The sequence below is a fragment of the Ranitomeya variabilis genome, chromosome 1 (genome assembly GCF_051348905.1).
Source record: "Ranitomeya variabilis isolate aRanVar5 chromosome 1, aRanVar5.hap1, whole genome shotgun sequence".
Classification (NCBI taxonomy): domain Eukaryota; kingdom Metazoa; phylum Chordata; class Amphibia; order Anura; family Dendrobatidae; genus Ranitomeya; species Ranitomeya variabilis.
This window is the reverse complement of record NC_135232.1, coordinates 312,403,377-312,428,170: the sequence shown is the minus strand read 5'-3', so window position 1 is coordinate 312,428,170 and position 24,794 is coordinate 312,403,377. Positions and strand designations below refer to the sequence as shown.

At 45.6% G+C, this 24,794-nt stretch overlaps 1 protein-coding gene across 1 annotated transcript in view; it reads left to right on the top strand.

The window, feature by feature from the left end:
* The window catches only part of ZMAT5 (zinc finger matrin-type 5), an 84,260-nt gene that overhangs the window by 20,756 nt on the left and 38,710 nt on the right, over positions 1 to 24,794 (top strand). The window contains exon 2 of the mRNA XM_077297001.1: positions 16,317 to 16,379. Within this exon, the coding sequence (XP_077153116.1) occupies positions 16,317 to 16,379 (63 nt within the window). The remainder of the gene's footprint in view (positions 1 to 16,316; positions 16,380 to 24,794) is intronic.

Here is a 24,794-nt window from a genome sequence, read left to right as displayed (position 1 = left end):
GCATGATAGGTACCTTTGCCCTATCCTTTGCCATTTGATGTATGTATATTGATGTTTTCTACACCTGTATTTAGGAATGTTTGTGTGCAGGGAGTTCAACTTTATTTTACCTTCCCCCAATACTTGCTGCCCTGACAAGCTATAATGTAATTAAGCTTAGTAAACATCCCTAGTGAAACCAGGATGCTCCTCAAATGTAAAGGCCCCGTCTCACATAGCGATTTACCAATGATCACGACCAGCGATACGACCTGGCCGTGATCGTTGGTAAGTCGCTGTGTGGTCGCTGGGGAGCTGTCACACAGACAGCTCTCTCCAGCGACCAACGATCAGGGGAACGACTTCGGCATCGTTGAAACTGTCTTCAACGATGCCGAAGTCCCCCTGCAGCACCCGGGTAACCAGGGTAAACATCGGGTTACTAAGCGCAGGGCCGCGCTTAGTAACCCGATGTTTACCCTGGTTACCAAAAAAAACAAACAGTACATACTCGCCTTTCGGTGTCCGTCAGGTCCCTTGCCGTCTGCTTCCTGCTCTGACTGAGCCGCCGTACAGTGAGAGCAGAGCGCAGCGGTGACGTCACTGCTGTGCTCTCACTTTACGGCGGCTCAGTCAGAGCAGGAAGCAGACGGCAAGGGACCTGACGGACATCAGATGGTGAGCATGTACTGTTTTTTTTTTTTTTTTTTTTTTTACATTTACGCTGGTAACCAGGGTAAACCGGGTTGCTAAGCGCGGCCCTGCGCTTAGTAACCCGATGTTTACCCTGGTTACCAGTGAAGACATCGCTGGATCGGTGTCACACACACCGATTCAGCGATGTCAGCGGGACCTCAACGACCAAAAAAAGGTCCAGGCCATTCCGACACGACCAGCGATCTCGCAGCAGGGGCCTGGTTGCTGGTACGTGTCACACATAGCGAGATCGCTACTGAGGTCGCTGTTGCGTCACAAAACTTGTGACTCAGCAGCGATCTCGCTAGCGATCTCGCTATGTGAGACGGGGCCTTAATGTTCCTCACAGCAGGATGCTACTCAAAAAAAAAGATAAAAAAAAAAAAAAAAAATACTCACTCGCCGGCCTGACGCTACATCTTGGCCCCGATCTCTCTGCTCCCGCTGTGTGCCTTCTCCCTCACTTGAAGAAGCCTGGAAAAATTGTTTAACAAAATTATTGTCAATGCTACAAATGGCAGCAAATAGTAAGCAACTGGACATAATTACTCACCGCACTCCCCCGCGCCGATTGGCTATGCTCAGAAGAACTTGGCATTCTGGCAAGTTTGTTCTGCAATGAATAAATGAGGAAAAAATCACATCCAATGCCACATACAATAAAATAGGCCCAAAACATTAAAACAACCACAATTGACTGTTGACTGATAGGACAATGCAAACTCAAAAAGCGACACCACAACGCCATACATTGCAAGAGAATACAATCGAAGAAACAATACAAGAATAGACCCAAACAAAATTAAGCAAAAATAGACACCTATGTCAAAATTCTTAAAGATAAAAACTTTAAAAAAAAACCTTACAGGAAAAAAAAAGGCACAATGAAATAGCAAACTAATGAAAGCCATAATTTACAATTACAACAAGACATGATCCAAAATAACACCATCTGGTGACATCCACCGAAATACATCAGAAAAAGGCGATAAATACCATTCTAGATAATAAGCAATAAACATTACGGGACAACCGCTGTTACAATATACAGCAACCCAAAAGATAAACCATAGTCAAATAGAAAAGAAACCCCAACTAAAAAAAAAATAAATAAATAAAGGCCATACTACACACTTGGCAATGGAAACATTCAAGAAAGGAGATACATACGGAAGCCATACGGAAAACGACGTAAAACCATCATAGATAAAAACCAAAAAAAAAAAAAAAAAAAAGGGAAATTACAATTGAAAAGAGAATGGCATAGCAGCACAGAACAATACAATACAAATGAAACATCATAAATGTAGCCCCCCCACCAGCAAGAAAGACACTCAAGGAAAGAAAAAAAAAAGCCAACAGCATAATAAAACACAGCAAGACATGAGACAAGAAAATGCCATACGGTTACCCCCAACAATAGAAACCATAAAAAGACATGCAACAGAAATTTACCAAGAAAAAATGAGCCAAATTAAAGACATTGAACAACCGCATGACACCAGAACAACCCAAAATCCCTAAAACCAATCCAAAACCAAGCAAGGCCGGTGACAAACGCCATCATATAACGCCAGAAGTACATCAAAACCAGATTAAAAAACACAATTTTTCACTAACAACCCACAGTGCCATAACCGTACAATAGCACAGACCAAACATTGCACAAATTAAATCAAAATAAAAAAATAAAACACAGAATAAAAAATATGCAAAGAGAAATATATACTTACAGGTTTGGAAAGCAGATTGCTCCTCTCAGTGTCTTCTCTGTGTGCTGTGTGGATAGCCTTGTGAAAGACAATGACAACCCCCCTTTTTTTTTTTATATATATATAGTGTTTTTTTAGTGTCTAGACAAAGTCTAGACAATGTTTTGCATATTTTATTGGAAAACGCATGCGTCGTACAACGCACCACGACGCAAGTACTTGCGTCGTCTGCGTTGTCAATACAAGTCAATGGGAAAAAAGGCGCATCGACGACGCAAACACGACGCAAACACGACGCATGCGTTTTTTACAAAGTCTGCGCCGCCCAAAAAATGCAACATGTTGCGTTTGCCGCGCCCTGACAGGTGCGCCCTAACGCCGCATGCGGCGTACAACGCACCGAAACGCATGACAACGCATGTACATGCGGCGCCATGCGGCCCCAGTGTTAAAGATAGGGCCGCATGCGTTTTGTTGCGGCGACGACGCTGCGGCGCACACCGCAAATGTGAACGTAGCCTTATCGAGAGGATCCTTTAGGGAAGCCATGTCGTCGAAGGGGATAGATGATTTTTTAGACGCCTTAGACACCGCTGCGTCCAATTTCGGCGCCTTATCCCATGTATTCACCATGGGGTCCTCAAAGGGATATCTGCGTTTAAAGGCAGGTGGAAAAGAGCCTTTCTTCTCTGTTTTTTTCCATTCCCTTTTGATGAGGTTCTGGACCTTGTCATTGAGCGGAAAAGACCTACGTTTTTTAGGGTCTAGACCGCCAAACATTAGGTCCTGTGTAGAGAGTTCTGGCCTTTCATCAGCCACCCCCATGGTGGATCTAACTGATTTAATTAGTTTGTCCATTTGGTCCAATGGGAAACAGAACCGGTTAGACTCCTCTTCCGAAGAGGACGCTGAGGAGACAGAGGCGTCTGACTCATTCTCCCTACTAGGGCCAGCGGACGAATCCGAATCTGAGGCGCTAGGCTCCCTTCTTCTTTTGGAAGGCTCCCGGGACAGGGATTTCAGGGAATCTTTCACCTCCTTCCTGATAATCTCCCTAAGGTTTGACGTGAAATCAGGAGACTCTTCCGCCACCTATGGGAAGGGTACATTCACGAAGATCTCTTACCCAGGCAGTAGCGGTAGGTACCGGATTACTGGGGGGTCGGTCCAGATCCTTCTGTTTAGATCTGCGACTGGTCTGGTTACTGCGTCCGCGGGTCTTCAGCTGGGGGTTCGCATGGGACTTCTCCGAGGATCTGTCCTGCTCCTGCTCCAGCAGACCGACGCCAGCTTCCGGCTCATCCATAGCTGCAGATGGGCTCACAAGCAGTGCTGCAGCATTCTGTTTGGCTATAAATAGCCCTTCCCCCGGATCCGGAATCAGTGCAGGTGTGTGGCCAAATCCACCCCCCCGACTTGCAGGTGACTGCTCCACCCCCCCCCCCCCCCCCCCCCTTGCACCCAAACGCCCCCGCCGCATGCAGGACAGCGGCGTTTTTAGAAAAAAACCGGCCGGCGTTTGACTTCCGGTTTTGGCCCCGCCCCCTGCGCGTCACTTCCGGTTTCGGGCAGAACGCTCAGAAACGTGCCGGGGAACGGTGCCGCCGGACCACTCAGCCGCCCCCCCGCTACGCCACCGCCGCTTCCGCGGCCGCAGCCCAGCGGTGACCGCGGCAGAGGCCGGCGTCCGACCCCCAGCTCCGGTCCCGAATCGAAAGGAGCACACAGGACGCCGCACCGCACCGACGGGGATCAGAGTGGGGAAGACCGAGGCCCAGGGGGGAGAGCGGACCCTGGGGGGGGGACATACTCACCTGCTGACCACTGGGGATGGACCTCCTCCGGACGTCGCTCCACACTGCACCGCTCACTGTCGTGGAGCCCTACCCGGACCCACCGTGGCGCTTCCAGGGACCCGCACTGCCCGAGGTAGGAGACCCCCTCGCTACCTGGGTCGGACAGCTGGCCTGGGTATTGATAGGAGAAACGAAGTCGTATCTGCAGGGAATCCTGTCCTCCAGGAACAGGAAACCAACTGATGCGTGGGAGAGGTGCCGCCCTTATGTATCTGTAGGTTTCCTGTTCCTGAAGGGCGGATCCCCTCTCTCCGTAGTGCTGTCATGGACGACCGATAAAGAGGAACACAGTATTGTAACTGAAGAGCAAACTGAAGTTGCTTCAGATGAACAGCAACATGATAGTTTAGATCTTGTTGAAACTGTGTCAATACGTTCTTTCATTCATCACATGTGCTGTGTTGTGCATACGCTACAGCTGGCTATAAGAGACAGTCTGCAAGAAGGACATGCTGCTGCACTGATTGGCAAGGTGAGAAAATTGGCTACTGTTGCCAGAACCCCTAAAGTTGACTCAATTTTTGAAGAGACTTGCTGGAAAAGGGGCAATTATTGATCAAGCCACACGATGGGGCAGTACTTAATGATTCAGCGCTTGGTTGAACTGAAAACCTTTCTTGTAGACATCGCTAACCCTCAACTGACGCTAAATGAAAGTCAGTGGAATCAGGTGACTGAGCTGGAAAAATTGCTAGAGCACCCATTTACAGTGACTAAAAAATTACAAGCAGAGGACTTAACTCCAGGTATTTTCTTAAAGGAGTGGAAGAACCTGATGTTTCGCCTGTCCCAAAGAGGAGGGTTAATTGCAAGTGGCATTGCTACATCAATGAAACGGAGAGAGGAGCTACAATTACAAAATAACATTCTTTTGGCAGCTGTTTATGTAGACCCAATGCATCCGATTCTTCTAGATGATCAACAGCTAACTAAAGGAAAAGAAGCTCTGTTTGAAATAGCAGTAAGGATGAAAGGGTTGCAGAACAGTCAGGAGGAACAAGAAGAATTTGGTCGTCTTGCCACATCTTCACCCTCATCAACTGATGAAGAATTTAATTTAGAAAAATATTTGGATCACAAGGACCGTGCAAAGCGTTCCCGCATAGAAGAGTCATCCCCATCAAAGAACACAGCCAGTACATTTCAGCAGAATTTTTCATGTGCACTAAAAGAAATTGAGAAATTTGACCGTTCGTCAAAAATAACAGTGTAACAAGCGATTCCTCTGTATCCTGACATTCAGAGATGTTGCCCGAGTGGTTACTGCTTTGCCACCAACCCAAGTTAGTGTAGAGAGGTTGTTCTCTGCTCTCAAAATAATTAGATCAGATTTGAGGGCATCCATGAAGGAGGATCTGACAGAGGCAATACTTTTTCTGAGGACAAATTTATAGATTTCTGCTTATTAACTGCATAAGTGTTTATTGCATATTTACTTACAAGAGTTTAGAAAAGTTTATAAAAGTTATTTGCTATATTCTAATTGTATTCTAATAAATATAGTTTTTGCTCTAAGTGGTCTGATTACTTATATGATGGTGAGAAACTGAATAAGCGCGATGTTAATATTTTACAACAGTAAATTTATTGTTAAGAATTGGCCATTTATGTCGGAGTCGGAGCCGGAACCTGATAAAATCCAGGAGTCGGAGTCGCAACTGTGGCTTACCGACTCCACAGCCCTGCTGACAGCTTACACCCAGCACGATATCGATTGCAGCATTTAGAAGGCAGAGGGAGGGAGCCCATTCTACCCTTTGAACTGTGCCCCCACAACATCATCATGGGCCCCGTTCATAGCCATGGTGACTGGATGTTGTCATGACGACATCCAGGTCATCAGGCTCTAGCACAGTGTTTCTCAACTCCAGTCCTCAAGAGCCACCAACAGGTCATGTTTTCAGGATTTCCTTTTAGTATTGCACAGGTGATGGAATTGATGCTTGAGCAGGTGATGAAATTATCACCTGAGCAATACTAAGGATATTCTTAAAACGTGACCTGTTGGTGGGTCTTGAGGACTGGAGTTGAGAAGCACTGCTCTAGCAGGTGAGTTAGATCATGTGCAGTGTATGATCTAACTAACGTGTCCGTTGTAACTAACTGGAACAAAGCATAGCAATGCTCCCGCAATGCTATGCTCTAGAACTGTGATCAGACAGCAAAAAGTGAAAGTCCCATAGTGGGAAAAAGTTAAAAGTTGTAAAAATATTTTTTTTTAAATCACAACATTGAAAAAAAAAATGTACTGCATATTTTTATGAAAAAACAAACAAAAAACAAAATGTACACATATTTGGTATAACCACTTCTGGAATGACCCACCCTATAAAAATGTAATCCTATTTAACCCCTTCAGTGAAGAAAAATTAAAAGCTCTGGGGTAAAAAAATATTTGGTGGTAAAAATGTAATTTATTCTTTCTTTACCGCCCAATGGTATAAAATTCAGTGGGGCACATGTGGTGTCAATATGACCACTGCACCCCTAGATGAATTCATTGGGTGGGTATAGTTCTTTAAAATGAGCTCACATATAGGGGGTTCTGCTGTTCTGGCACCTCAAGGGCTCCGCCAATGTGACATGGCACCCTGAAACCGGTCCAGCAAAATCTGAATTCCAATGTGGTGCTTCTTTCCTTCTGAAATTTGCACTGTGCCTCAAAAGTAGCATTACCCCACATATGGGGTATCGGCGGCGCACTCAGGAGAAATTACACAACAAATTTTGGGGTCCATTTTCTTCTGCTATGCTTGCTAAATAAATAACATTTTTGTGGGGAAAAAAGATTGTTTTTTTATTTTTCACTGCTCAATCCTATAAACTTGTCAAGCATCTGGCGGTTCAAGGTGCTTGCTACACATTTAGGTACATTCCTTGAGTGGTCTAGTCTCCAAAATGGGGTCACTTGTGGGGGTTTCCAGTGTTTAGGCACATCAGGGGCTCTCCAAACGTGACATGGTGTCCGCTAATGATTCTAGGCAATTTTGAGTTCAAAAAGTCAAACGGTGCTCCTTCCCTTCTGAGCCCTGCCGTGCGCCTTAGTAGTTTTCTCCCACATATGGGGTATCTGGGTGCTCAGGAAAAATTGCACAACAACTTTTGGGGTCCTTTTTCTCTCCTTACCCTTGTGAAAATGAATTAATTTCTGGGAAAAATGAGAAATCGCTGGCTAAGTTTTAACCCGTCTTAACTTCTTAAGAAAAAAAAAATGGTTTTAAAAATTATGCTGTGTGTAAAGTAGACATGTGGGAAATGCTGGTTATTAACAATTTTGTGTGACATAATTCTGGTTTAAGGGCATCAAAATTAAAATTTTGTAAATTTGCAAAATTTTTGACAAATTTAGGATTATTTGTTTTTCACAAATAAACACAAGTCCATTGAACAAATGGTACCACTCTCGTGAAGTACAATATGTCACGAGAAATCAGTCTCCGAATCTGTGGAATCAATTAAAGCATTCCAGAGCTATAAAGTGACACTGTAAAGTTTGGCCTAGTCATTTTTGTGAAAACAGGTTTGGGGGGGGGGGGGGGGGGGGTAAAGGAGTTAAATTGTACTGCTGGAGTGGTGTCACTAATCTAAGCTCTATGCACCTAGTATTTTACTTACCAGCTGCCATATTCTTTTGTTACCAGTCGGTCTTCTGCAGGTTGTGACCTGCTGGATCGCTCCATTGTTTGCTGTGTGAGCCAAAAGTCTCTTGTCGATGTTAGTCTGAGAGCCAGAACGAGCCTCTCGTAGCTTTATATTGAGAACTTGTGACCGTTACCTCTGACTTCCAGTCAGTCAAAAGTTGCGGTCACAAGATGGCGGATCAGGGCCGGAGCTGCACCAGGAGGAGCTATAGACTGTGGCCGGTGATGATAATACTAGGGTCATGGAACTTGTTTTATTGGCACCACTCCAGTACTGAAATAAAACAAATGTTGGACTGGTGCTTTTACAGTTTTGACTGTACACAGACACTTGTCTGCAAACGGAGAAAATTCAGACTGGTGCAACTCTCCTTTAAAAGTGGGCATTCTGTAATGGGGTCCTGGAAGAGGTGAGACAAAACAAGAGAACTGCAAAAGACTACTGGCGCAAAAGCTTTGATTGTGTTTTAGAATAGCCAAAGTCTGAGGACATGCTATGGCATGACCTAAAGAGGGCTGTGCCTGAACATTATGCAAGAAATATTAATAAACTGAAACTTTACAGTGAGAAATGGGCCAAAATTCCTTCTCAACACTGTGCAGATCTTTACATTTGCAATAGACTGGTGATTTTTTTCTCACTGCCATGTTGATGGTGACGTTTTTTATTTTTTACTAAAACAAACAAAAAAAACAAAAAAACAAAATCACATTGTATGATTTTTACATACCCGTATTTTCCGGCGTATAAGACGACTGGGTGTATAAGACGACCCCCCAACTTTACCAGTTAAAATATAAAATCTTCTTAAAAGTCGGGGGTCTTCTTATACACCCTATGTCGTCTTATAGGGCCGGTGAATATGTGCCTTTTGGGGGGGGGGGGGGAGTGATCCTGATGCCGAGGGGGCGTCTCACAGGAAAGTGAGTATCCCCCATTACCTTATCGTAGCGGTGCAGCGTGGGGGTCTCAGTGCTGGGAGTGGCGGCGGCGGCTGCTGTGCTCTGGTGCGGCGGCTGCTGTGCTCTGGTGCGGCGGCTCCTCTTCTGTGTGGGGCATCTGTGCTGTGAGGTGGCGGCGGCATATCTTTATCCAGTTGGGGCTCCTCCGGCATCTCCTTAGCCCTGGAGGCCCCGCCGCAACTCCATCGGTGCAATGCAGCGGCCATTTTCCCGGAGGCAGCTCAATAGGTGCGATGCGGTGGCCTCCGGGAAAATGGCCGCTGCTCAGATTCAGATCTCGTCCCGAAATCTCGGGACACGAGATCTGAATCTGAGCAGCGGCCATTTTCCCGGAGGCCACCACATTGCACCGATGGAGTTGCGGCGGGGCCTCCAGGGCTAAGGAGATGCCGGAGGAGCCCCAACTGGATAAAGATACGCCGCTGCCGCCGCCACCTCACAGCACAGAGGCCCCACACAGAAGAGGAGCCGCCGCACCAGAACACAGCAGCCGCCGCCGCTCCCAGCACTGACACCCCCACGCTGCACCGCTAGGATAAGGTAATGGGGATTACTCACTTTCCTGTGAGACGCCCCCTCGTCATCAGGATCACTCCCCCTCCCCACCCACCATATACACCAGCGTACACGACGATTCCCGGCGTATAAGACGACCCCCGACTTTTAAGAAGATTTTCGGGGGTTAAAAAGTCGTCTTATACGCCGGAAAATACGGTACTTATTTCATGCAATTTAATAATTTGATACAATAGAAAAACCGAACTTAATGTGGTACAGAAACCTATGTTTGCAATTAGAGGTCAGACATTTCCTGTAGTTCTTGACAAAGTTTGCACACACTGCAGCAAGGATTTTGGCCCACTCCTCCATTCAGATCTTCTCCAGATCTTTCAGGTTTTAGGGCTGTCGCTGAGCAATATTAGAGCAAAACAAGAAAAAAAATCCAGCTTCCAAAAATAATCCAATTTATTGAGAGTAAAATGCAAAGTCCAAAAAACGTGGTGAACAAGAGTGAGTAGCAGCAGGCTACGCGTTTCGAACAGTGTGTTCTTTTTCAAAGCTGCTCCATATGCATCACAGCAGGATTAAATACCAGCCGTAACCAATCAGAATGATTGGGACTCACATTTGACATATGTATATGTCCACAAAAAAAGATAAAAAAAACAATATACAAAATACAAATACACAAGAGGACAGATAAAAATATACAAAAGTGATGACCTAATAGTAAAACGCAATTTCTTTGCGAGCATTTAAGCCCGCAGGATAGCAGGTATTAAGACAGAAAATTCAATAAACTTCATGCATTATTAATCATTTTTTTGAAGTCTCCTCCTATAGCCAATATCACAAATCTCTGAATGCTGGTAATCCAAAGACAGTCCATGTTCCACTAATGACAAATAACAAAATGCTGAAAGCATATAACATAAAACAAAAACTCCCATAAAAATACATAGAAGAAGAGAAAAAAAAAAAAAACCCAGGAGAGAAAAAAAAAACAAACAAAAAAAAAACTAATAGTGAAACATAATTTCTTTGCGAGCATTTAAGCCCGCAGGATGGCAAGTGTTCAGACAGAACATCCAATAAGCTTCACGCGTCATTAAATGTCTTTTGAAGTCTCCTCCTCTGGCTGACATCGCAAGTCTTTCAATGCCAATGATTCGAAGAAAGTCCGTTTTCCCCTGATGACAAGTGACAAAATGCTTAGAAGCGTATGACATGGAGCGAATGCTATTAGTAGAAAGAAGAATATCAGTGATATGTTCTGAAATACGAGTTTTAAGCATACGAGTAGTGCATCCTATGTAACTCAGATTGCATTTGATACATGTAATCATATATACTACATTTTTACTATTGCAGTTAATAAACTGCTGTATTTTAAATTCTTGTCTATTGCTACTGTCATAAAAGGAATGTGCGAAAACAGAATGCGCACATGTTCGGCATTTGGCAGCTCCACAATGATAGAAGCCAGTATGATGCAACCAGGTACGAGAAGTATTGCCAGGATTAAAGAAGCTTGGAGTTTTTTTTTGTTGTTGTTTTTTTTTTCTCTTGGGGTTTTTTTTTTCTTCTGTGTATTTTTATGGGAGTTTTTGTTTTATGTTATATGCTCTCAGTATTTTGTTATTTGTCATTAGTGGAACATGGACTGTCTTTGGATTACCAGCATTCAGAGATTTGTGATATTGGCTATAGGAGGAGACTTCAAAAAAATGATTAATAATGCATGAAGTTTATTGAATTTTCTGTCTTAATACCTGCTATCCTGCGGGCTTAAATGCTCGCAAAGAAATTGCGTTTTACTATTAGGTCATCACTTTTGTATATTTTTATCTGTCTCTTGTGTATTTGTATTTTGTATATTATGTTTTTATTATCATTTTTTTGTGGACTTATATATATGTGTCAAATGTGAGTCCCAATCATTCTGATTGGTTACGGCTGGTATTTAATCCTGCTGTGATGCATATGGAGCAGCTTTGAAAAAGAACACACTGTTCGAAACGCGTAGCCTGCTGCTACTCACTCTCTTGTTCACCACGTTTTTTGGACTTTGCATTTTACTCTCAATAAATTGGATTATTTTTGGAAGCTGGATTTTTTTTTTCTTGTTTTGCTCTACTATTTACGTGATGACTGCACGGTATCCGAGCTTCCCCACAGCACATGCCTAGCAGGTGAGCTGGTTTCATTTTTTTTTTTTTTTTCCTTTCTTTTGGCTGAGCAATATTGAGTTTCAGCTCCCTTCAAAGATTTTCTATTGGGTTCAGGTCTGGAGACTGGCTAGGCCACTGCAGGACCTTGAAATGCTTCTTACGGAGCCACTCACTAGTTGCTCTGGCTGTGTGTTTCACGTCATTGTCATGATGGAAGACCCAGCCAAGACCCATCTTCAGTGCTCTTACTAAGGGAAGGAGGTTGTTGATCAAAATCTCGCAATGCATGATGACCCTATCCATCTTCCCTTCAATACTGTGCAGTCGTCTTGTCCCCTTTGCAGAAAAGCACCCCCAAAGTATGATGTGTCCCCCACCATTCTTCATGGTTGGGACAGTGTTCTTCGGGTTGTACTTGTCTTTTTTCCTCCAAACACGGCGAGTGAAGTTAATACCAAAAAGTTCTCAACTGACCACATGACCTTCTCCCACGCCTCCTCTGGATCATCCAAATGGTTAGTGGCAAACTACAAACGGGCCTGGACATGGGCTGGCGTGAGCAGGGGAACTTGCGTGTCCTACAGGATTTTAATCCATTACAGCGTAGTGTGTTGCGAACGGTAATGTTTGAGACTGTGGTTTCGGCTCTCTTCAGGTCATTGACCAGGTTCTCCCGTGTAGTTCTTGGCTGATTACTGACCTTTCTCAAAGCATCCTTGCCTCATGAGGTGATCTTGCATGGATGAAGATTGACAGTCATCTCGTGTTTCTTCCATTTTCTAATAATTGTGCCAACACTTGTTGCCTTCTCACAAAGCTGCTTGCCCTTTGTTCTGTAGGCCATCCCAGCCTTGTGCAGGTCTACAATTTTGTCCTTGGTGTCCTTAGACAGCTTTTTGGTCTTGGCCATTATGGAGATGTTGAAGTGGGATTGTGTGTGGACTGGTGTCTTTTATTCATGTAACAAGTTCAAACAGGTGCAGTTAATCCAGGTAATGAGTGCAGAGTAGGAGGGCTTCCTAAAGAAAAACTAACAGGTCTGTGAGAGACAGAATTCTTGCCAGTTGGTAGGTGATCAAATACTCATTGCATGCAATAAAATGCAACTTAATTACCGTATTTAAAATCATAATGTGATTTTTCTGGAGATATATACTAGATGTTTCCAGCCAGCTAACGCTCGGCACGCTCATTGCTATCTAATTAACTCTGCTGGTGATTATTATTATTATTATTCATTTTTATAGCGCCATTTATTCCATGGTGCTTTACATGTGAAATACGGGGCAAATATAGACAAATACATTAAACATGAGCACAAACAAGGCACACGGGTACATAAGGAGGGAGGACCCTGCCCGCGAGGGCTCACAGTCTGCAGGGGATGGGTGATGATACACTAGGAGAGGGCAGAGCTGGTTGTGCGGCGGTTCAGTAGGTTCAGGATCACTGCAGGCTGTAGGCTTATCGGAAGAGGTGAGTCTTCAGGTTCTTTTTGAAAGTTTCTATGGTAGGCGAGAGTCTGATGTGCTGGGGCAGAGAGTTCCAGAGTATGGGGGAAGCACGGGAGAAGTCTTGGATGCGGTTGTGGGAAGAAGAGATGAGAGGGGAGTAGAGAAGGAGGTCTTGAGAGGATCGGAGGTTGCGTGTTGGTAGGTATCGGGAGATCATGTCACAGATGTATGGAGGAGATAGGTTGTGGATGGCTTTGTAGGTCATTGTGAGGGTTTTGAACTGGAGTCTCTGGGCGATAGGAAGCCAGTGAAGGGCTTGGCATAGGGGAGAGGCTGGGGAATAGCGGGGAGACAGGTAGATTAGTCGAGCAGCAGAGTGTAGGATGGATTGGAGTGGTGCCAGAGTGCTAGAGGGGAGTCCAGAGAGTAGGAGGTTGCAGTAGTCGAGGCGGGAGATAAGGGCATGCACTAGTGTTTTTGTGGTGTCATGGTCAAGGAATGCGCGGATCCGGGAAATGTTTTTGAGTTTGAGGCGGCAGGAGGAGGCAAGGGCTTGGATATGTGGCTTGAAAGAGAGGGCAGAGTCGAGGATCACCCCGAGGCACCGGGCGTGTGGGACTGGGGAAAGTGAGCAGCCATTGACATTGATGGGTAGGTCTGGTGGAGGGGTAGAGTGAGATGGGGGAAAGATGATGAATTCTGTTTTTTTTTTCCATGTTCAGTTGTAGAAAGCGAGCAGAAAAGAAGGCTGAAATAGCAGACAGACAGTGCGGGATTTTGGTAAGTAAGGAGGTGAGGTCAGGTCCGGATAGGTAGATCTGCGTGTCATCAGCATAGAGATGGTACTGCATACCGTGGGATTCTATGAGCTGTCCCAGACCGAAGGTGTAGATGGAGAAGAGTAGGGGTCCTAGAACAGAGCCTTGAGGAACGCCGACTGACAAGGGGCGAGGTGAGGAGGTGGTGTGGCGGAGGGAGACACTGAATGTCCGATCTGTCAGATATGATGAGATCCAGGAAAGGGCCACGTCTGTGATGCCAAGAGATGAGAGGATTTGTAGCAGAAGGGAGGGGTCCACAGTATCAAAGGCAGAAGACAGGTCCAGGAGGAGGACAGAGTAGTGTCGCTTGTTCCTGGCAGTTAGTAGGTCATTGGTGACTTTAGTTAGGGCAGTTTCAGTTGAGTGATGGGAACGGAAGCCAGATTGTAATCGATCAAAGAGGGAGCAGGAGGAGAGGTGAGAGGACACTTCAAGATGGATGTGTTGCTCCAGCAATTTGGAGGCATAAGGAAGAAGAGATATCGGGCGATAGCTAGACACAGAGGATGGGTCGAGGGAGGGCTTTTTGAGGATGGGTGTGATCTTGGCATGGTGATTAAACTAAAGTAAATAATGACAACATTCAATAGCGCTTACGCAGGTGGTAAATTAACTTAAAATGAAGTTAATAACAATAGTGTGGTGATGTGTTGGGGCGGGATTATGTGTGGTAATGTGGTGGGGGGGCGGGATTATGTGGTAATGTGGGGGGCAGGATTATGTGCAGTAATGTGGCGGGGATTATGTGTGGTGATGTGGTGGGCGGGATTATGTGTGGTGATGTGGGGGGCGGGATTATGTGTGGTGATGTGGGGGGCGGGATTATGTGTGGTGATGGGGTGGGGGGGCGGGATTATGTGGTAATGTGGGGGGCGGGATTATGTGGGGTGGGGGGCGGGATTATGTGGTAATGTGGGGGGCGGGATTATGTGCAGTGGTGGGGGGGTGGGATTATATGTGGTGGGGGGGTGGGATTATGTGTGGTGGGGGGGCGGGATTATGTGTGGTGGGGGGGCGGGATTATGTGTGGTAATGTGGTGGGGGGCGGGATTATGTGTGGTAATGTGGTGGGGGGGCGGGATTGTGTGGTGGGGGGGTGGGATTATGTGGGGGGCGGGATTGTGTGGGGGCGGAGCTACTGTGCAGGGGGCGGGATTAGCGAGTAAATCACGATGCTATATATATATATATATATAATTATATATACACAACACCTATAAATACCCACTTCATATGGCCATGAAGCAACTAATAGTATCACACCAAAAACCAAACTTCACATGAGGCAAAAAGGTGAGAAAAAACAACTTTATTCAATAACAATCATTAAAATCAGTCAACATCTGAATGGCCTCCTAAAGCACAAGAACACGTGGGACAACCAGCGGACACTCTATGTATACAAAAATAATAATGCAAACAATAATGCATAAATAGTTACCAATGACAACAGTGGTCATGTGTAAATGAACAATTGATACAAAAAATAGCACAACAGAGATATACAAAAGGTAATGGTATAGTTACCAGGGAAGAGCGCTGCTGATGCCCACCAACACCCGACGCGCGTTTCGCACTGAAATGCTTCGTCTGGGGGGTGGTTAGGCACTGGCCAGTGACAGTATTTATATGTAGATGGACCAATGGAAAAATGCTAGCCATAAAATTAGTAACGTGAAACTCCTGTGCTCGCATGCGCATAATGACCAAAGTGATAGTAATATCGCACAATACACTTACAAATGTAAGGTGTAATGTAAGTGTACAGAACAGGTGTTCTGCCTTACATTTGTAAGTGTATTGTGCGATATTACTATCACTTTGGTCATTATGCGCATGCGAGCACAGGAGTTTCACGTTACTAATTTTATGGCTAGCATTTTTCCATTGGTCCATCTACATATAAATACTGTCACTGGCCAGTGCCTAACCACCCCCCAGACGAAGCATTTCAGTGCGAAACGCGCGTCGGGTGTTGGTGGGCATCAGCAGCGCTCTTCCCTGGTAACTATACCATTACCTTTTGTATATCTCTGTTGTGCTATTTTTTGTATCAATTGTTCATTTACACATGACCACTGTTGTCATTGGTAACTATTTATGCATTATTGTTTGCATTATTATTTTTGTATACATAGAGTGTCCGCTGGTTGTCCCACGTGTTCTTGTGCTTTAGGAGGCCATTCAGATGTTGACTGATTTTAATGATTGTTATTGAATAAAGTTGTTTTTTCTCACCTTTTTGCCTCATGTGAAGTTTGGTTTTTGGGGTGATATATATATATATATATAATTTTTTCCCTCACAGTTGTATTGTACCTATGATTAAATTACAGACCTCTCCATGCTTTGTAGGGGAAGGACTTGCAAAATCGGCAGTGTATCAAATATTTATATTCCCCACCATAGTTAATTTCAAAGGGTTCACTTTCTATTTCTTGCAACTAAATAGTGCATTTTTTTTTTAATAATGCTGTTATTTGTAGACCATTCTTACTCTTTGGAATTATTCTCTATATTAGATGCTTCACAGATCCTTGCAGAAGAGGAAACCAAGAAACTGTGCAGACGCTTTCTTCAGACAGGTCGGTATTGAAAACTCTTGCTGTAATTGTAGAAGAATAATGCCAAACTTGAAATGTTTGCTAAGCCAGTTTGTGGGTGATCCCTTGTAAAAGTGAGGATGAAATCCAAAACTCTTTTATATAAACCGCACTGGGATGACAGCAGCGGCATACATGTAACACTTTGTAAACATAAAACAGATCTGTCACCAGTAGTGTTGAGCATTCCGATGCTGCAAGTATCGGGTATCGGCCGATACTTGCTGTATCGGAATTTCCGATACCGAGATCCGATATTTTTGTAATATCGGATATCGGTATCGAAACAACATTAATGTAAAAAGGTGTAAAAGAAAGAATTAAAATAAAAAAAATCGCTATACTCACCTGTCCGACGCAGCCGGGACCTCGGCGATTGTAAGCGGCAGCGTTGTTTCTTTAAAATTCGCGCTTTTACTTGCTTACGTGAATTCCCGGCTTCTGATTGGTCAGGGCGGCCATGTTGCCGGGACTCGGACCAATCACAGCAAGCCGTGACGAAATTACGTCACGGCTTGCTGTGATTGGTCCGCGTCCCGGCAACATGGCCGCCATTAACCAATCACAAGCCGTGACGTCACGGGAGGCTGGACACGCGCTTATTTTGAAAAGCGCGCGTGTCCAGCCTCCCGTGACGTCACGGCTTGTGATTGGTCACGGCGCCATATTGCCGGGATGCGGACCAATCACAGCAAGCCGTGACGAAATTACGTCACGGCTTGCTGTGATTGGTCCGCGTCCCAGGAACATGGCCGCCATTAACCAATCACAAGCCGTGACGTCACGGGAGGCTGGACACGCGCTTATTTTGAAAAGCGCGCGTGTCCAGCCTCCCGTGACGTCACGGCTTGTGATTGGTCACGGCGCCATATTGCCGGGATGCGGACCAATCACAGCAAGCCGTGACGAAATTACGTCACGGCTTGCTGTGATTGGTCCGCGTCCCAGGAACATGGCCGCCATTAACCAATCACAAGCCGTGACGTCACGGGAGGCTGGACACGCGCTTATTTTGAAAAGCGCGCGTGTCCAGCCTCCCGTGACGTCACGGCTTGTGATTGGTCACGGCGCCATATTGCCGGGACGCGGACCAATCACAGCAAGCCGTGACGTAATTTCGTCACGGCTTGCTGTGATTGGTCCGAGTCCCGGCAACATGGCCGCCCTGACCAATCAGAAGCCGGGAATTCACGTAAGCAAGTAAAAGCGCGAATTTTAAAGAAACAACGCTGCCGCTTACAATCGCCGAGGTCCCGGCTGCGTCGGACCGGTGAGTATAGCGATATTTTTTATTTTAATTCTTTATTTTACACATTTATATGGTTCCCAGGGCCTGAAGGAGAGTTTCCTCTCCTTCAGACCCTGGGAACCATCAGGAATACCGTCCGATACCTGAGTCCCATTGACTTGTATTGGTATCGGGTATCGGTATCGGATTGGATCCGATATTTTGCCGGTATCGGCCGATACTTTCCGATACCGATACTTTCAAGTATCGGACGGTATCGCTCAACACTAGTCACCAGATTTCACAATACAAGCTTTATACCTTAGGCTGGGGACACAGTGTTTATGGTCACTAGTATATGGCTAGCTAAGTATAGGCAGCCAAACATCATAAAGACCCATTGTTTAAAAATAAATACATTAAAAAAATGGATACTGCACGGTAGACTTTCCTTTTTTTCCTTTGTGCGGTTGCTATCTATAGAAAAGCACAATGTGCTGCACTCTCCTATACAGTATTCAGATGCTTGCCTATCAGGTACGGTCCAAAAGACCTGGGAACTATAGAGTATATATGGGGAAAAGTTCTACATATTTACTGGGCTAAGGGCAAAGAAACAGTGAAACATTGGCCTTATTAACCCCTTAACGACCGCCAATACGCCTTTTAAAGGCGGCCGCTAAGGGTACTTAAACCACAGCGCGTGGAAAAAGTGAATAGCGCCCCCCCCAGAGTCGGATTTTCTCTGGGGTCTCGGTTACCGGGGGTAGCCGAGACCCCAGAAAACATTATTCGGGGGTTTTTTACTGACCCCCGAGTTGCGATCGCCGGTAATTATCCGTTTACCGGCGGTCGCAAAAAAAACCAAACGCGATTTCCCATTTAATTTCTCTGTCCTCCGATGTGATCGCTCATCAGAGGACAGAGAAATGGGGTCCCCGATGGCCCCCCGATACTCACCTGTCTCCCCCGGTGCTCCTCGTGGCTCCCGATGGGCGCCGCCATCTTCTTCCGGCAAAAAAATGGCAGGCGCATGCGCAGTGCGCCGGCCGGCACCCGGGAGATCTTTGGGGTCTCGGCTGCCGGGGGTAGCCGAGACTCCAAAGAACATGATTGGGGTCGGTTTTTACCGACCCCTGTTTTGCGATCACCGGTAATTAACTGTTTACCGGCGGCCACAAAAAAACAAAAAAGCTATGTGTAATTCTCTGTCCTCTGATGTGATCGCACATCAGAGGACAGAGAAATGGGGGGATTCGGGGACCCTATCATACTTACCGGTGTCCCTGGGTCCTCCTGTGTCCTCTTCTGGCCGCCGGCTTCTTCCTTCGGTAAGAAAATGGCGGGCGCATGCGCAGTGCGCCCGCCATGATCTGCCGGCCGGCAGCTAGAGGAGATGGGGCTAAATTTAGTGTTAGGGTTGGGGTCTAAATTTAGGGTTAGGGCTGGGGCTAAATTTAGGGTTAGGGTTGGGGCTGAAGTTAGGACTAGGGTTGCGGCTAAAGTTAGGGTTAGAGTTGGGATTAGGGTTTGGATTAGGGTTGGCATTCGGGTTACGTTTGGGATTAGGGTTAGGTTTGGGATTAGGGTTAAGGTTAGGGTTGGGATTAGGGGTGTATTGGGATTAGGGTTAGGTTTGAGGTTAGGGTTGAGATTAGGATTAGGGGTGTGTTGGATTTAGGGTTATGGTTGTTTTGGGGTTAGGGTTGTGATTATCCTTAGGGTTGTGATTAGGATTATGGATCGGGTTGGCATTAGGGTTAGGCCTCTTTCACACTTCAGTCTTTTGGCGTCAGTCTGAAACCGCCATTTTCGTCAAATAGCGGATCCGCCATTTTTTTTTTTGGCGGATCCGCTATTTTTCCATAGACATGCATTAGCGACGGATTGTGGCGGATGGTCGTCCGTTCCATCCGCCATGCGACGGATCCGTCGAGATTTGGCGGACGTCATCTAGACATTAAAAGAAGTCTCGCACTCAACTTAAATATAGGTATTTTTGCAGATTTATTGGTACTGAAGTAGCACTGGAGAAACGTTTCAGCCTTAATTCGGCTTTCATCAGTCACGTGCTGTGTCTTTAGAAGTGTATGGACAATACTTGGGACGCAGATCATACGTGTTGCAGCAGGTAGCCGCCTTGTGGAAGCGTACGGTGATTTATGAATAGAGATCTGAGAAAGCTCAGATGGACTTGTCCAAGATAGGAGGTAATATCCTCCAAGGGCGGCCTGATATAGAATCCGTTAGCTGGAGGGGAGCCGCTGTGGAAAGATGCGATCCTCACAGACGCGGTATCCACTGTCCTATCTTGGACAAGTCCATCTGAGCTTTCTCAGATCTCTATTCATAAATCACCGTACGCTTCCACAAGGCGGCTACCTGCTGCAACACGTATGATCTGCGTCCCAAGTATTGTCCATACACTTCTAAAGACACAGCACGTGACTGATGAAAGCCGAATTAAGGCTGAAACGTTTCTCCAGTGCTACTTCAGTACCAATAAATCTGCAAAAATACCTATATTTAAGTTGAGTGCGAGACTTCTTTTACTGTCTACTGAAGGATTTGGGTACCTAGTCTCTGCACCAGATAATAGCAGTGCACACGGTGTTTCCCTATATGTCATCTAGACATTGACGGCCATTGTAACGTTTTTTTTGTCGCGTCCGTCATTCCATAGAATGGGCGACGGATCCGTCGTTACCGTCATTTCGGCGGATCCTTTGCCCCAATCCGCTTTTTCAATTGCGCATGCTCCAAAAAGTAGATACTTTTCCCAGACAACCCCCAAGTAACGGATCCGTCAAAAAAACGGATCCGTTAGAACAGTTTTCTCAACAATTGTGACGGATCCGTCGATCCGTCACTATGTCGGAGCTGACTGACGCCAAACAACTGAAGTGTGAAAGAAGCCTTAGGGGTGTGTTGGGGTTAGGGTTGGAGTTAGATTTGGGGGGTTTCCACTGTTTAGGTACATCAGGGGGTCTGTAAACGCCACAGCCAATTTTGCGCTCAAAGTCAAATGGTGCTCCCTCCCTTCCGAGCTCTGCCGTGCACCCAAACAGTGGTTTACCCCCACATATGGTGCATCAGCGTACTCGGGATAAATTGGACAACAACTTTTGGGGTCCAATTTCTCCTGTTACCCTTGTAAAAATAAAAACTTGGGGGCTAAAAAATCTTTTTTGTGGGAAAAAAATGTTTTTTTTTATTTTCACAACTCTGCATTATAAACGTCTGTGAAGCACTTGGGCATTCAAAGTTCTCACCACACATCTAGATAAGTTCCTTGGGGGCTCTAGTTTCCAAAATGGGGTCACTTGTGGGGGGTTTCTACTGTTTAGGTACATCAGGGTCTCTGCAAACGCAACATAATGCCCACAGACCATTCTATCAAAGTCTGCATTCCAAAATGGCGTTCCTTCCCTTCCGAGCTCTGCCGTGCACCCAAACAGTGGTCCCACCCCACACATGGGGTATCAGTGTACTCAGAATAAATTGCACAATAAATTTTGCGGTCCAATTTCTCCTGTTACCCTTGAGAAAATAAAAAATTGCAGGCTAAAAAATCATTTTTGAGGGGAAAAAAAATGGATTTTTTATTTTCACGGCTCTACTTTATAAATTTCTGTGAAGCACTTGGGGGTTTAAAGTGCTCACCACACATCTAGATAAGTTCCTTGGGGGCTCTAGTTTCCAAAATGGGGTCACTTGTGGGGGGTTTCTACTGTTTAGGCACATCAGGGGCTCTCCAAACGCGACATGGTGTCCGATCTCAATTCCAGCCAATTCTACATTGAAAAAGTAAAACTGCACTCCTTCTCTTCCAAGCTCTGTGGTGCGCCCAGACAGTGGTTTACCCCCACATATGGGGTATCAACATACTCAGGAGAAATTGCACAACAACTTTTGTGGTCTAATTTCTCCTGTTACCCTTGTGAAAATAAGAATTTGTGGGCGAAAAGATCATTTTTGTGTAAACAAATGAGATTTTTTTTATTTTCACGGCTCTACTTTATAAACTTCTGTGAAGCACTTGGGGGCTCAAAGTGCTCACCACACATCTAGATAAATTCCTTAAGGGGTCTTGTTTCCAAAATGGTGTCACTTGTGGGGGGTTTCCAGCTGTTTAGGCACATCAGGGGCTCTCTAAACGTGACATGGCATCCGATCTAAATTCCAGCCAATTCTGCATTGACAAAGTCAAACGGCGCTCCTTCTCTTCCAAGCTCTGAGGTGCTATCATATAGACCCCTCAAAATGACTTCAAATGTGATGTGGTCCCTAAAAAAAAAAAAATGGTGTTGTAAAAATGAGAAATTGCTGGTCAACTTTTAACCCTTATAACTTCCTAACAAAAAAAAAATTGTTTCCAAAATTGTGCTGATGTAAAGAAGGCATGTGGGAAATGTTATTTATTAACTATTTTTTTTCTCTCTGATTTAAGGGCATAAAAATACAAAGTTTGAAAATTGCAAAATTTTAAAATTTTTTGCCATATTTCTGTTTTTTTCATAAATAATCGCAAGTAATATCGAAGAAATGTTACCACTAACATGAAGTACAATATGTCACGAAAAAACAGTCTCAGAATCAGCAGGATCCGTTGAAGCGTTCCAGAGTTATAACCTCATAAAGTGACAGTGGTCAGAATTGTAAAAATTGACCTGGTCATTAAGTACCAAATTGGCTCTGTCACTAAGGGGTTAAAAAACCAAAACATTGTAAGACAATCCCCAAAGGAGGCAGATTTCTTTGGACTAACCCCTTCCCGACCCATGACGCCTATGTGGCGTCATGGAATGATCGCATCCCTGCAGATCGGGTGAAAGGGTTAACTCCTATTTTACCCGATCTGCAGGGAGAGGGGGAGTTGTACTTCAGCCTAGGGGGGGTGGCTTTGCCCCCACGTGGCTACGATCGCTCTGATTGGCTGTTGAAAGTGCAACAGCCAATCAGAGCAATTTGCAATATTTCACCTATGAAAATGGTGAAATATTGCAATCCAGCCATGGCCGATGCTGCAATAGCATCTGCCATGGCTGGAAATCATGTTCTGCCCCCCCCCCCCACCGCCCCCGATCTCCTCCCCAGTCCTCCGTTCTGTCCGGTACCCCCCTCCGTCCCCCTGTAAGCTCCCCCGTGCTCCTGTCCGCTCCCCCCGTCCTCCGATCCCCCCCCCCCCTGTGCTCCGATCCACCCCCCCACCACCCCCTCATACTTACCGAGCCTCCCGAAGTCGGTCCGTCTTCTCCCTGGGCGCCGCCATCTTCCAAGATGGCGGGCGCATGCTCAGTGCGTCCGCCGAATCTGCCGGCTGGCAGATTCGTTACAAGTACATTTTGATCGCTGTGGTAGGTTCTATCACAGCGATCAAAATAAAAAAAATAATAAATAAACCCCCCCCTTTATCACCCCCATAGGTAGGGACAATAATAAAATAAAGAAAATATTTTTTTTTCTTTTTCCACTAGGGTTAGGGTTAGAACTAGGGTTAGAACTAGGGGTAGGGTTAGGGTTACGGGTAGGGTTAGGGGTAGGGTTAGGGTTATGGCATGTGCACACAGTGCGGATTTGGCTGCGGATCCGCAGCGGATTGGCCTCGGATCCGCAGCGGATTGGCCGCGGATCCGCAGCGGATTGGCCGCTGCGAATTCGTAGCAGTTTTACATCAGGTTTACAGTACCATGTACACCTATGGAAAACCAAATCCGCTGTGCCCATGGTGCGGAAAATTCCGTGCAGAAACGCTGCGTTGTATTTTCCGCAGCATGTCAATTCTTTGTGCAGATTCCGCAGCGTTTTACACCTGTTCCTCAATAGGAATCCGCAGGTGAAATCCGCACAAAAAAAACACTGGAAATCTGCTGTAAATCCGCAGGTAAAACGCAGTGCCTTTTACCTGCAGATTTTTCAAAAATCGTGCGGAAAAATCTCACACAAATCCGCAACGTGGGCACATAGGGTTGGAATTAGAGTTAGGGTTGGAATTAGGGCTAGGGTTAGAAATGGGGTTAAGATTAGGCTTGTGGTTAGGGTTACGGATAGGGTTAGGAGTGTGTTGGGGTTACAGTTGTGGTTAGGGTTGGGGTTAGGGTTAGGATTAGGATTGGAATTAGGGTTACGGGTGTGTTGGGGTTAGGGTTGTGGTTAGGGGTGTGTTGGGGTTAGGGTTGTGATTAGGGTTATGGCTACAGTTGGGATTAGGATTAGGGGTGTGTTGGTGTTAGTGTTGAAGTTAGAATTGAGGGGTTTCCACTGTTTAGGCACATCAGGGGTCTCCAAACGCAACATGGCGCCACCATTGATTCCAGCCAATCTTGCGTTCAAAAAGTCAAATGGTGCTCCCTCCCTTCCAAGCCCCGACGTGCGCCCAAACAGTGGTTTACCCCCACATTTGGGGTACCAGCATACTCAGGACAAACTGGGCAACAACTTTCGGGGTCCAATTTCTCCTGATACCCTTGCAAAAATAAAAAATTACTTGCTAAAACATAATTTTTGAGGAAAGAACAATTATTTTTTATTTTCACGGCTCTGCGTTATAAACTTCTGTGAAGCACTTGGGGGTTGAACGTGCTCACCACACATCTAGATAAGTTCCTTCGGGGGTCTAGTTTCCAAAATGGGGTCACTTGTGGGGTGTTTCTACTGTTTAGGCACATCAGGGGCTCTGCAAATGCAATGTGACGCCCGCAGACCATTCCATCAAAGTCTGCATTTCAAATGTCACTACTTCCCTTCCGAGCCCTGTCGTGTGCCCAAACAGTGGTTTACCCCCACATATGGGGTATCAGCGTACTCAGGAGAAACTGGACAACAACTTTTGGGGTCCAATTTCTCCTGTTACCCTTGGGAAAATAAAAAAATGTGGGCTAAAAAATCATTTTTGAGAAAAGAAAAATTATTTTTTATTTTCATGGCTCTGCGTTATAAACTTCTGTGAAGCACTTGGGGGTTCAAAGTGCTCACCACACATATAGATTAGTTCCTTCGGAGGTCTAGTTTCCAAAATGGGGTCACTTGTGCGGGAGCTCCAATGTTTAGGCACACAGGGGCTCTCCAAACGCGACATGGGGTCCGCTAATGATTGGAGCTAATTTTCCATTCAAAAAGCCAAATGGCGTGCCTTCCCTTCCGAGCCCTGCGGTGCGCCCAAACAGTGG